Source organism: Monodelphis domestica, chromosome 8 (assembly GCF_027887165.1).
Source record: "Monodelphis domestica isolate mMonDom1 chromosome 8, mMonDom1.pri, whole genome shotgun sequence".
Lineage (NCBI taxonomy): Eukaryota > Metazoa > Chordata > Mammalia > Didelphimorphia > Didelphidae > Monodelphis > Monodelphis domestica.
The window spans coordinates 185,934,724-185,949,470 of NC_077234.1; the positions used below are offsets into that span (position 1 = coordinate 185,934,724).

General features: G+C 35.6%; 1 protein-coding gene across 1 annotated transcript in view; it reads left to right on the forward strand.

Annotated features, from left to right (window-relative positions):
- Window positions 1–14,747, forward strand: part of TMCO3 (transmembrane and coiled-coil domains 3) — a 70,817-nt gene that overhangs the window by 17,455 nt on the left and 38,615 nt on the right. Inside the window, exons 2-4 of the mRNA XM_001373872.5 lie at window positions 1,831–2,347; window positions 5,206–5,385; window positions 12,673–12,864. Of these exons, the coding sequence (XP_001373909.2) occupies window positions 1,904–2,347; window positions 5,206–5,385; window positions 12,673–12,864 (816 nt within the window). The 5' untranslated portion in view covers window positions 1,831–1,903. The remainder of the gene's footprint in view (window positions 1–1,830; window positions 2,348–5,205; window positions 5,386–12,672; window positions 12,865–14,747) is intronic.

The window sequence follows — 14,747 nt, forward strand, 5'->3', positions numbered from 1 at the left end:
CACATGGGGGAAGGCATTGTAATGTGAAATAAGTCTGACTGAGCATGGTAGTGCACACTTCAAATTCCAGCCATCTTTTGATGACAGCTAAGGCCAGCTTATCTTTTGAGCCCAAAAGTCATGAACAGCAGTGAACTAAACTGATCAGGTGTCCACACTAAGTCTGACATCAGTATGGTGATTTAGGAGCTGGAGGCAGGGGGAAGTTGGCACTAAAGTGACTAATGAAGGGTAAATTGACTCAGATTGGAAATGAAGCTGGTCAAAACTCCCTTGCTGATTAGTGGTGGGTTCAAGCCATCAATAACTACTATACTTCTAGCTTAGGCAACAAAGGGACACCCAGGCTTGGGGTGGGGTATTGAAAGGGTAGGCTGAATCCAGATTTTGAAGAGCTTTAAATTCCAGGTTGAGAAGAATTATTTATTTATTAAATAAGCCATTGAATACTTTTGATCAAGGGAGTTTGAAGAGCATGATTGTGCTTTGGGAAGTCTAGGCAGTTTAGAGAATAAATGAGGATAGAAAGACTGGAAGCCAGAAGTCCCACTAGGCTGTTTCAATAAGGTAGTGTCAGTATATAAGAATGGGAGGGAATAGATCTGAGAAATATCACGGAAGAATGCATAGGTCTTAGAAATTATGGAGTGAGAGGAAAGAGCCAGGGATGACTAAAGTTTCAAACCTGGGAACCTGGGAAAACAGTGGTGCAAAATCAGTAAGGAAGGTTGATGCATAAAATCCTAACTACTACTGATGCTTTTCTTTCCAGTCAAAGTCCGTGAGACCAAGGCCCATTATAAAACCTTAGGATTTTTGATGGACCCCATACACACAATTGTTCTTTGCATTCAGGAATGTGGAATAAGCTGAGACCAATAACTTTTGACTATTGTAGATTCTGCTTGACAAGAGACCAAGGAGATAAGCTCAATATCTTCTCTGTATCAGTAAAGTATATATGGCTGTGGGGAAAACTGGCTTGTCTACATATTAGAAACTGAAGAAAACAAGTATTGTGATTTTTAAAGATGAGAAATCATATTTTGTTTTCATTTCCATGAAAATGATAGCCTTTTCATAAAAAAGCTTGTTTTTAATAGTAATTCTTGCTCTGTTAAATTTCTGTTGTAAATTAATAATTATAATAGTGTGATTGATCCTTAGAAATTTGATATAATGTATGTCAATTTAATGAAGAACTAGAAATTTATAATTTAATATGTGATAATTTAAAAAAATCATTTTTATAAAGTACCTTACTTCAGGCATTCTCACCTAATGTCATTCATTGGTTCTACAAGCATACAACATTGTAAAATAGTTTCATGGTAACAAGGTTATAAGTTATCAGATGAATAATGTTAAAACAACATAATGTATAGAATGTTTTTTGTAATTTGGATTCGAAACATGAAGGGCACAGTGAAAATTTTTCGTCTTGAGTTTCAGAATGATAGTTTGCTTTTCTTCTTGGATGGTCTGCAGAAAACTGATTACTTCAGATTGTTTTAGAAAAGTATGAATATTTTAAAAGTAAAAACAATTTCTTGTAAGTACATCAATTCTTAAAATACTTTGCAGTCAAGACACTGGGTTAGACTTAGGAATCACTAGGCTGTTGTTTTTTTTAACAGATATGGCAGGGATTGTCACTTTTCTAAGCAAATATCCTCAATGTAGCTAAATAGTTCAGGCTCTAAGTATAGAAATATATTTTGTTAGGTAGTATTTTTTCTGGGTATAGCTTGCTAATTTTGGTGTTCAATTGACTTCATTCCACATTAATGAGTCATTGTAAATTATACATGTATTTACTATCTTTTTCAGCCCAGCATGTGTTTAAAATGTGCATTTTAAATAACATCCCTCTTTGGATCACCTTGCTCTGCAAACTTGGATCATGAAAGTAATGGGAAGAATTTGTCCTTGGATCTTGATTTCATTGTTTCATTTGGTAGCATATGCTGCAGAACATGAAGATGTAGCAAAGCATGCAATAAAGTTGCATCGTGGGAAAGGAGCAGCTATTACTCAGAGAAAACAATGGGTTCTAGACAATTGTAGAAAACTATCTGGTCTTCTTCGGCAAAAGAATGTGGTCCTTAACAAACTAAAAAATGCTATAAGAGCAGTGGAAAAGAATTCTGGACTATCAGATGAAGAGAAGCTCTTTCAAGTACACACATTTGAAATTTTCCAAAAGGAATTGAATGAAAGTGAAAATTCAGTCTTTCAAGCTATCCATGGACTCCAAAGAGCCCTGCAAGGAGATTACAAAGATGTTGTGAACATGAAAGAAAGCAGTAGACAGCGATTGGAGGCTTTGAGGGAAGCTGCAATTAAGGTTAGTTCTTGGAGATTTTATTAAATACTTATTCACAAAGGAGATACTGCTGCTCATTTTGAGCTAGGAAGAAGTATAGAGAATAAAAAAGAATTTTTAAGTTGCTAATATTTCATTAGAGGTAAAACAACAAAAGTATCTGCTTATAATAAAATATATATTCTCATGTCTCACATAAAAACATTTCCCTTCAATATCTTAGTACTCTCACATTATAACATTGTACCCAGAGTAATGAATTAGTCAGTGCACTCCATATTACCAAATCCTTAGACCTAGTAATTTAAGTTACCTATATTCTGCTAATAAACATCAAAGTGAAAATATATTGAGAGAATAAACTTTCATTTTCATAGACATTGTATATATGCGGTATACATCAGTGTCCCTGAATCTGTATCAGTCATAGTTTCCATTTTTGGTCATGCTTCTGAAATGTTATTTTAAAAATATGCTTACATTTTTTTAGTTGTTGACTCATCCTTATGAGAACATTTGTAGCCACACCAAGAAATCTGTTTGTTTCTAGGACACCTTTCTACTCTAGTGGCCAAATTGTCTAATGTTGATAGTGATTACAAATAAAATAGGATGTTGGGGTCCCCCACCAGATGACTCTTCACAGATGGGAGCTGAGCTCCTTAAGGGCAGAGGAAATCCTACCATTGATCAGGAGCTACCCAAAGAGAGAACATTTCAAAGGCTAGGCCCATGATGGTGAACCAAAAAAGGCAGAAGAGCCCTTTCTGTGGGCACGCCTGCCATCACCCACCAGTTTGTTACTAGAAAGCCAGAGGGCTTGAGGTGGAGCTATTCCCCCCCCCCCCCCCCTCTCCATGTGCCTGAGGACATTCCTCACCACCCCGCCCCTCTGCCCAGCAGCCAATGGGAGTGCTTTTTAGGCCTCAGTTGCCTCGTTTTTTTAAAAAAGGGATTTATTTTAGATGACCTCTAAGATTCCTTCCAGCTCTATGAATCAAGTATGCCAGGCATCATGTTAGATGCTGAAACTATAAAGACAAAATTAAATAATCCCTGCTCTTATGATTACTTTCTGTTTGAGGAAATAAACAGATGTATGCATGTAAGTATATACAGAATAAATACAGGGTGGTTAAATACAAAGTTGTTATTGGAGGGAATTAGGAAAAACTTCATGTAGAAGGTGGTGCTTGAAATGATTCTTGAAGGAAGTGAGCCATGACCTGGATAATAAACAATTATTTTCCTCTAAGTGTTCTCCAGGAGAACTCAGCTATCCTGATTAATCTTTTTCCAGACTAGAAAATAACTGGTCCTGATGCCTCTGGTTATTCTTCACTCCTCCCTTGCTCGTCTGAAACTGATGCCACATAAAGATACCTGGCTCCATAGTTAGTAGGCAATATCCCTTTGCATATCCTTCTATTTTAGTCTCCCACTGAATAAAATTGAGAACTGAAAACAATTCTAATTCATAAAACCATAGCATTAGCCTAACACACCAAATCAAAGCTGCTTGCTTACCTTGGATATCTGGGTGAAGAGGTGAATGTACAAAGGGAGCATCTCATATCGTGATGATTTGCCAACAGGAAGCTTATTTTAACTGATGGAAATGATGTTTAGTAGTGATTAAGGATCGACAGGGGAAGGAAATGAGATGGATAGATGGATGGATGAATGGATAGACAGACAGACAGACAGACAACTTTAGTACTATCCTATTCTCTCCACCCACCCAGCCAGCCACCACTCTAATTCAGTTCAGGCACTTAGCACCTCTCTGCCTCATCTCTCCTCTCTCCAAACTAGCCTAAGAGGAGGTCTGACAATGTCACTCTATACACAGTCAACTCCTGTGACTCTGTTACCTGTTAGATACATTCTCTGGCTTTTAAAGCCCTTCACAATCTGGTTCTACTTTTCTAGATATCTTACTCTGTTTCTTTTTTTGTGTTATGGCTGGTATCCTGCTTCTGGTTCCTTCCTTGCCTCAGGCTCTTTGTTTCCCTGACTTCCTTCAAGAATCAGCTTAAATGCTACCTTTCTTAGGAGGATTTTCCTATTCCCAACTCTAAAGTTAATTGCAATATAGTCTGTATATATCCTATATATACATATATATGTCAGACACACACATTACTTATATATGTAGCATATATATATGTGTGTATATGTGTGTTATTTCCTCAATTAGGTGATAAGTTCCTAGGAGACAGGGATTGGTTTTGTTTTTGCTTTGAATCCACACCATGAATAATGCAGTATCTGGCACATACATAGTAAATGCTTAATAAATATTTGCTTTTTGATTGATTTTGTTGTATTATAATTGTTTATATATTTGTCATTCCTTTTAGATTGTAAACTGAGAGGGTGTCTTCATCTTTGTATCTCTTGTATCTGGCATAGTAACTTTAATTCATCATTCAATTAAATAAATATTTATTACTGTTTACTCTAGGTCAGTCATTGTTCCAGAAACTGGGGGTAAAAGCAAAAAGAATTAAATCCTAGCATGCAGTGAACTTACATTCTTATACATGGTAAATGATTAACAAGTTTTGCCTTATTCTCATCAGAATTGGTTCAAAGAAGGACACACTCAGTTGGGTATAGAAATTTATTTTACCCTACAGGAAAGTAGGAGGGGAAGGGAATAATAGAAGATTTGGGGGGTGATAGAAGAGAGGCAAGTATTTGATGTCTTCTAGATGAGAAACATTTGGATCCTTAGTGAAGCTAATTCAAAGCAGTTATTTTTTCAATCTCAGAAAAGTAATTTAAACTGTTATGAACATGTCATTGTCTTGGAATTTGCTGTTGTTATAGTTGTATTTTTAAATTTCATTCTTAATTTTCTGAAAACTAATCAGGAAGAAACAGAATATGTTGAGCTTCTGGCAGCAGAAAAGCATCAAGTTGAAGCCCTTAAAAATATGCAGCATCAGAACAAAAGTCTGTCCATGCTTGATGAAATTCTTGAAGATGTAAGAAAGGCAGCAGATCGTTTAGAAGAAGAAATAGAGGAACATGTTTTTGATGACAACAAGTCAGTAAGTAATATAGAAAAGATTTCTAGGTTTTTTTCCACATCTGAGCTTCACACTGAATCAAACAATATTGTTTAGCTAGTTTTATATATTCACATTTACACTAGTTTGAGTTACTACACTGAAATTTTGAATATCCTCTATACGAGGAAGTTTGTTTTGATCTCCCAAAGAGTAGCATATTTGCCTATTTTAGAGACAACTGAAAATGCAGTGGATAGAAAGACCTGAGTGCAAGTGTAGCCTCAGAAGTTTACTGACTTTGTGACCTTGAAGTCACTTAGCCTCTGTTTGCTTCAGATTCCTCAAATATAAAATGGCAGGATTGTTGGGAGAATCAAAAGCACTTGGCACAAGATCTGGTTCTATAAATGCTTATTTTCTTTCACTTCCCTTCCTATTTGCTCCTTTTTCAAGAAATACAGTTAGCCCCATTTATCATTAAATACACATTTTAAAAAATGATTTCATCTTTGCCACCCTTATCAGACTTATGATTCCACTCCTTATAGTGTGAGGAAACATATTGTGGAGAATGGGGAATTGTAGAAAGGGGAAGGTGTGGTGCTGATACAAAAAGTGGGAAAGATCATAGGTTATAGCTTCAATAAATACCTTTAGTGTACATTTCTTCATGGGAAGATGGTGTGTGTAACTCTTTTTTTTAATGTTTTAATTTATTTTTATTTGGTCAATTTCAAACATTATTCCTTGGTTACAAGAATCATATTTTATTCCTCCCTCCCCTCCCCCTGCCCTTCCCATAGCCAATGCTCAATTCCACTGGGTATTACATGTGACATTGATCAGAACCTATTTCCATGTTGTTGGTGTTTGCACTAGGATGATCATTTAGAGTCTACATCCCCAATCATATCCCCTGATCCAAGTGATCAAGCAGTTGTTTTTCTTCTGTGTTTCTACTTCCACAGCTTTTCCTCTGAATGTGGATAGTGTTCTTTCTCCTAGATCCTTCTGGGTTATTCAGGGTCACTGCATTGCCACTAATGGAGAAGTCCGTTACATTCGATTGTACCACAGTGTGTCAGTCTCTGTGGTACGTGTAACTCTTAAGAAAATTATCATTGAACTCACTCATAAAATGTAGACAAATAGCAGATTGGATTAGAACCCAAAACCCTACCATTTGTTGTCTTCAAGAAACACATATGAGACGGGTTGACACTCACAAGGTTAGAATTAAAGGTTGGAGTAAGACCTTTTGGGCCTCAACTGATAGAAAGAAGGCAGGAGTTACAATCATGATATCTGACAAAGCCAAAGCACAAATAGACCTGATCAAAAGGGATAAGGAAGGTAAATATATTCTGCTAAAAGGGAGTATAGACAATGAGGAAATATCACTAATCAACATGTATGCACCAAATGGGATAGCATCCAAATTTTTAATAGAGAAACTAGGAGAATTGAAGGAGGAAATAGACAGTAAAACCATATTAGTGGGAGACTTGAACCAACCACTATCAAATTTAGATAAATCAAACCAAAAAATAAACAAGAAAGAGGTAAAAGAGGTGAATAAAATCTTAGAAAAATTAGAGTTAATAGACATATGGAGAAAAATAAATAGGGACAAAAAGGAATACACCTTCTTTTCAGCACCACATGGCACATTCACAAAAATAGATCATACACTAGGTCACAGAAACATGGCACTCAAAAGCAGAAAAGCAGAAATAATAACTGCAGCCTTTTTAGATCACGAGACAATTAAAATATTGATCGGTATGGGTACATGGAGAGCCAAATCAAAAATTAATTGGAAATTAAATAATATGATACTCCAAAATCGGTTAGTTAGAGAAGAAATCATAGAAGCAATTAATAATTTCATTGAGGAAAATGACAACGACGAGACATCCTTTCAAACCTTATGGGATGCAGCCAAGGCAGTACTTAGAGGAAAATTCATATCCCTGAGTGCATATATTAACAAATTAGGGAGGACAGAGATCAATCAATTGGAAATGCAAATCAAAAAACTTGAGAACGAACAAATTAAAAAACCCCAGAAGAAAACCAAACTAGAGATCCTAAAAATTAAGGGAGAAATTAATAAAATTGAAAGTGACAGAACTGTTGAGCTAATAAACAAGACTAGAAGCTGGTACTTTGAAAAAACAGACAAAATAGACAAAGTACTGGTCAATCTAATTAAAAAAAGGAAAGAAGAAAGGCAAATTAACAGCATCAAGGATGAAAAGGGGAACCTCACTTCCAATGAAGAGGAAATTAAGGCAATCATTAAAAACTACTTTGCCCAATTATATGGCAATAAATACATCAATCTAGGTGATATGGACGAATATTTACAAAAATATAAATTGCCTAGACTAACAGAAGAAGAAATAGATTTCTTAAATAATCCCATATCAGAAAAAGAAATCCAACAGGCCATCAAAGAACTTCCTAAGAAAAAATCCCCAGGGCCTGATGGATTCACCAGTGAATTCTATCAAACATTCAGAGAACAGTTAATCCCAATACTATACAAACTATTTGACATAATAAGCAATTAGGGAGTCCTACCAAATTCCTTTTATGACACAAACATGGTACTGATTCCAAAACCAGGCAGGCCAAAAACAGAGAAAGAAAATTATAGACCAATCTCCCTAATGAATATAGATGCAAAAATTTTAAATAGGATACTAGCAAAAAAGAACCCAGCAAGTGATCAGAAGGGTCATCCACCATGATCAAGTAGGATTTATACCAGGGATGCAGGGCTGGTTCAACATTAGGAAAACTATCCACATAATTGACCACATCAACAAGCAAATCAACAAGAACCACATGATTATCTCAATAGATGCAGAAAAAGCCTTTGATAAAATACAACACCCATTCCTACTAAAAACACTAGAAAGCATAGGAATAGAAGGGTCGTTCCTAAAAATAATAAACAGTATATATCTAAAACCATCAGCTAATATCATCTGCAATGGGGATAAACTAAATCCATTCCCATTAAGATCAGTAGTGAAAGAAGGATACCCATTATCACCTCTATTATTTGACATTGTATTAGAAACACTAGCAGTAGTAATTAGAGAAGAAAAAGAAATTGAAGGCATTAAAATAGGCAAGGAGGAAACCAAATTAGCGCTCTTTGCAGATGACATGATGGTCTACTTAAAGAATCCTAGCGATTCAACCAAAAAGCTAATTGAAATAATCAACAACTTTAGCAAAGTTGCAGGATACAAAATAAACCCGCATAAGTCATCAGCATTTCTATACATCTCCAACATAGTTCAGCAGCAAAAACTAGAAAGAGAAATCCCATTCAAAATCACTTTAGACAAAATAAAATACTTAAGAATCTATCTCCCGAGACAAACACAGGATCTATATGAACACAACTACAAAACACTTTCCACACAACTAAAACTAGATTTGAACAATTGGAAGAACATTAACTGCTCATGGGTAGGATGAGCCAATATAATAAAAATGACCATCCTACCCAAACTCATCTATCTATTTAGTGCCATACCCATGGAACTTCCAAAAATTTTTTTTACTGATTTAGAAAAAACCATAACAAAGTTCATTTGGAAGAACAAAAGATCAAGGATATCCAGGGAAATAATGAAAAAAAATACAAAGGAAGGGGGCCTTGCAGTCCCAGATCTCAGACTATATTACAAAGCAGCAGTCACCAAAACAATCTGGTACTGGCTAAGAGACAGAAAGGAGGATCAGTAGAGTAGACTGGGGGCAAGCAACCTCAGCAAGACAGTATATGACAAACCCAAAGATCCCAGCTTTTGGGACAAAAATCCACTATTTCATAAAAACTGCTGGGAAAATTGGAGGACAGTGTGGGAAAGATTAGGTTTAGATCAACACCTCACACCCTACACCAAGATAAATTCAAAATGGGTGAATGACTTAAACATAAAGAAGGAAACTATAAGAAAATTAGGCAAACACAGAATAGCATATATGTCAGACCTTTGGGAAGAGAAAGACTTCAAAACCAAGCAAGACTTAGAAAGAGTTACAAAATGCAAAATAAATAATCTGGAATACATCAAATTAAAAAGTTTTTGTACAAACAAAACCAATGTAACCAAAATCAGAAGGGTAGCAACAAATTGGGAAACAATCTACATAAAAACCTCTGACAAAGGTTTAATTACTCAAATTTACAAAGAACTAAATCAATTGTACAAAAAATCAAGCCATTCTCCAATTGACAAATGGGCAAGGGACATGAACAGGCAGTTCGCAGCCAAAGAAATCAAAACTATTAATAAGCACATGAAAAAGTGCTCTACATCTCTTATGATCAGAGAGATGCAAATCAAAACTACTCTGAGGTATCACCTCACACCAAGCAGACTGGCTAGCATGATAGCAAAGGAAAGTAATGAATGCTGGAGGCAATGTGGCGAAGTGGGGACATTATTGCTGGTGGAGTTGTGAACTGATCCAACCATTCTGGAGGGCAATTTGGAACTATGCCCAAAGGGCGATAAAAGAATGTCTGCCGTTTGATCCAGCCATAGCACTGCTGGGTCTGTACCCCAAAGAGATAATAAGGAAAAAGATTTGTACAAGAATATTCATAGCTGCACTCTTTGTGGTGGCCAAAAATTGGAAAATGAGGAGATGCCCATCAATTGGGGAATGGCTGAACAAATTGTGGTATATGTTGGTGATGGAATACTATCGTGCTCAAAGGAATAATAAAGTGGAGAAGTTCCATGGAGACTGGAACGACCTCCAGGAAGTGATGCAGAGCGAGAGGAGCAGAACCAGGAAAACACTGTACACAGAGACAAACACACTGTGGTACAATCGAAGGTGATGGACTTCTCCATTAGTGTCAATGCAATGTCCCTGAACAATCTGCAGGGATCTAAAAAATACTACCCACAAGCAGAGGATAAACTGTGGGAGTAAAAACACCGAGGAAAAGCAACTGCTTGACTGCAGGGGTGGAGGGGATATGACTGAGGAGAGACTAAATGAACACTCTAATGCAAATACCAACAACATGGAAATGGGTTCGAGCCAAGAACACATGTGATAACCAGTGGAATCGTGCATCGGCTATGGGAGAGGGAAAGATGGTGGGAGAGGGGGCGGGGAGGAAAAGAAAATGATCTTTGTTTCCAGTGAATAATGTTTGGAAATGACCAAATAAAATAATGTTTAAAATTAAAAAAAGAAAAGAAAATTATCATTATTAGAACAGTAATAAGGAATATTCTTCGATAGAGGGCAAAGGTGTGAGTTGAATATGATAGAATGATTTAAAAAATAAAGAGGTGAGAAAGAGAAATGCATTAGGAGAAGAGAGAAATAGAATGAGGTAAATTAGCTCTCATAAAAGAAGCTTTTCTAGTGGAGGGGAAGGTGAAGGAGGTGGGGAAGAGAGTGCTCGAACCTTACTGTCTTCAGAATTGGCTCAAAGAGGGACATACTCAATTGGGTATAGAAATTCATTTTACCCTGCAGGAAAGTATAAGGGAAAGGGTGTCAAGAGAAAGGGCTGGGGACTGATAGAAGAGAGGGCAGATCAGGATAGGTGATGGCCAAAAGCAAAACTCTTGAGGATGGAGAGGATGAAAAGAGAAGAGAGTAGGATAAACAGGGAGTTTAATAGAATGGGGAAGGGTAATACACAGTAATCATAATGGTGAAAAAAATGTTTACAAGTCTCTAATAAAGGTCTTATTTCTAATATACATAGAGCTTTGGGTCCAAGGTATAAGACGACAAGTCATTCTCCAATTGATAAGTGGTCAAAGGATATGAGCAGATAGCTTTAATTATTTTATTTGAAAGCTATCTATAGTCTTGTGAAAAAAATGCTCTGAATTGCTATTAATTAGAGAAATGCAGATTAAAACAGCTCTGAATTACCATCCCACAACTATCAAATTGGCTATTATGGCAGAAAAGGAAAATGACAAAAGTTGGAGGGGATATGAGAAAATTGAGACACTAACGCACTCTTGGAGTTGTGAACTGATTTAAACATTATGGAGAGCAATTTGAACCTATGCCCAGAGGTCTATCAAACTACATATTCTTTTACCCAGCAACACCATCACTAGGTTTGTCCAAAGAGATAAAAAACAAAAAGGAAAAGAATCTATATATGCCCAAATATTTAAAGCAGCTCTTTTTATGATGACAATGAATTGGAAAGTGAAGAGATACCCATCATTTGGGGAATGGCTGAGTAAATTGTAATACATGATTATAATTGAATCTAATATTGTGCTATATAGAAAAGAATGAGCAGGAGGATTTCAGAACTGATACAAAGTGAAGTAAGCAGACCCAAGAGAACATTGTATACAGTAACAGCTGTTTTGTACAATGAATAGCTGTGAATGACTTGACAATTTTCAGCAATGCAGTGATCCAAAATAATACCAAGGAATTTGTGATGTTTAAAATGTCATGTCTACAGGAAGAACTGAGAGAGTCAGAATCCAGACCAAAATAAATTTTTTTCACTTTTTAAATTTTTTTATTCATTTCCTTCCACAAAAGGAAAAATGTTTTACATAATTATACATGAGGAATCTATATCAGATTGCTTAATATCTCTGTGAGAGAGAAGGGGAGAGGAGAGAATTAGAAAATAAATTTTTTAAAAAAGCAAGTATTAATTGTTTTTACATGCAATTGGGGGAAATAAACTATTACCCAAAAAATAAATAATTTTAGCAGAAATCCATGTTGCAAAGTTGCATTGATGATCCTAAGATAATCATTAAAAACTAGAACTGCTAACTGAAAACTGGTGCTGGATCTTGAAATGTATGTATAATATAGGAAATCTGGCAGTTGTGGGGGGTGGGGGTGGTCACTGATAAACAAAGAAAGGAAAATATGGATGTCAGGGAAAAAAGGCAGAAAAGCAACAAAAATATTTTTTAAATTGAGTCATTTAAGTTAGGAAGAAAACTTGGCAAACATTTTAAATGTTGTTAAATGTATCTTTTAGGCAAGATAAAATAGATAATCGAGGGAGAAAGTATTTGGAGTTGCCTTAATTTTATTTTAAAATTTCAAAATGTAGTTATTCATGCTGGTTACATTTGTCAACTGATAAACTGATAAATAATTGTTTTTCTATAACATAATTAAATTTGTACTTAATAGATATATTGGTATTAATCTTTCGTTGCCATTTTGCACCTGAAAAATATATCATTTGTTTTACTAAAAAACGAATGCTCATAATTCTAAAGAGTTTTAATTGCACACTACTGATTCTTGCTTTATTTACTACTACAGGTAAGAGGGGTCAATTTTGAGGCAGTTTTGAGAGTAGAAGAGGAAGAAGCCAATTCCAAGAGAAATGTATCAAAACATGAAGTAGAAGATAATTTGGGCCTTAGTATGCTAATTGACTCTCAAAACAATCAGTATATATTAACTAAGCCCAGAGATTCAACAATTCCACGAGCTGATCACCACTTTATAAAGGTAACATTTATTTGTTTATTTTTTTAATCTAAAAAATTTTTAATTTATTATTCATTCTTGTAAATGGACAATCCCATTAAACCAAAATCTAAAACATAGACCCAAATAAACAAGTGATAAGTCATATATTTTTCCTCTGCATTTCTGCTGCAACAGTTCTTTCTCTGGAGGTGGATAGCATTCTTTTTCATAAGTCCCTCAGAATTGTCTATAAAGGTAACATTTTTTTAAAAAAATTAACAATTGTGTACTAGTTCTTATATCTAATTTTTAATTGTAGCATACCAGGCAATTAGGTCTTATTATCTGGATAATACATAAAAGAATAAGGAGGTTTTCTATTATAGAAGACTCTGACAGAGTAGTGAGTAATCCCCAAATTTTTTGAAGGTATAAAATGAATTATTTTTATTTCTTTCATTACAACTACTCTTCCTCCTAAAAAAGTGATAAGTAATTTTATTTCATAAATTGACTTTTTTTTTGAGAATTTTGGTGTATCTAAGATAATTGGAGGCACCCTAGAATCCAAGTTGAGATGGTGTTATTCAAAAATTAGAACAAATTTTTTATTCTTTATAAAAATAATATACAGCATAGTTTAGTGGATAGACTGTTGGCCTAGAAGTCAGGAGAATTGGATTTGTATGCTTAAATACGTAGTGACTCTATGAAGTTGTACAATATGGTTAATAGTACTTGTGCCCAGTAGAATGTAAGTTCCTTTATGGCATGACCTATTTTATTTTTTGTTTTGTATTAGCATAGTGCCTGTGGTGAGTGAGGGTGATTATGCAGTATAATTTGTAGGACATGACAAATTTATATTATATCTTCTCAAATTAAAGAGACTAAAATATTTTCTCTGAATCACACAACACAAGTTTCAGAAGTGAGATTTGGTCCCAGGTCTTTTTGACATAATTTACTATGCTGTCCTGTTTCTTAACTTTCTATATAAATGGGTTATTATTTTAGGTTTAAAAATTTGAGCATGGCATCATAGATAGATCTCTTAAGGTAATCATGCTTATTGTTAACAAAGAAGGTGGTAATATTGTTCAAATTAATGTAAAAATATTTAAGTATCTATTATGTGCCAGGCACTGATAAATGATCAGAATACAAAGGCGGGGGCAATGAAACAGCCCTTGCCCTCAAAGAGTTTTATATTCTTTGGGGGAAAAAACAACACATATGCTGATAAGTAAATTCAAAATACATTAAGTACAAAGGAAATTGGGAGGAAAAGGAGAACACTAACAACTTTGAGGATCAGGAAGGATCTTGGGTTGGAGGAGGCAATTGAGCTGAGGCGCCAAGGGAGCGTCACATTCTTGGGGCCAGGGTTAGGAAGGACAGCAGTACAGGCATGAAAAATAGCCTGTGTTGTGGCCAGAGGCACAAAGGCAAAGGAGGAAAGGGACTGGAAAAGTATTTGTCTAAGCAAGCACTTTGTGAAGCACTAGAGACAAAGATAGAAAATGAGACTTATCTGCTCCCAAGTTGCTTACACTAATGGGGAGATGCTTCTTAGAGGGAGGGCTCATGTTCACTTTCAGGTTGTGACAGATGTATTTGGGAGCAGTAGCGGTGGTCCCTGACCAAGTAAATAGGGGGGTCCAAGAGTGCCAGTGAAATGGGGCTCGGAATACCTCCAGTAGAGGCAGGGATGGTAGGGACAAACATCCAACAGAAAGTAGGTGCTCTGTGTCTGGTGAAGGTTGGGGAAGGGAAGGTCTATAGTTTCTCTCCAGTTGCCACTTATTAGTAGATGATGGTATAAGAAACAGCAAGTATGTGACTGGTTGTTGTATAGCACATATAAGATAGTTTTTCTTGAGATCCTAAACAAATATAAGCCAACCTCATTATGTTTGTAT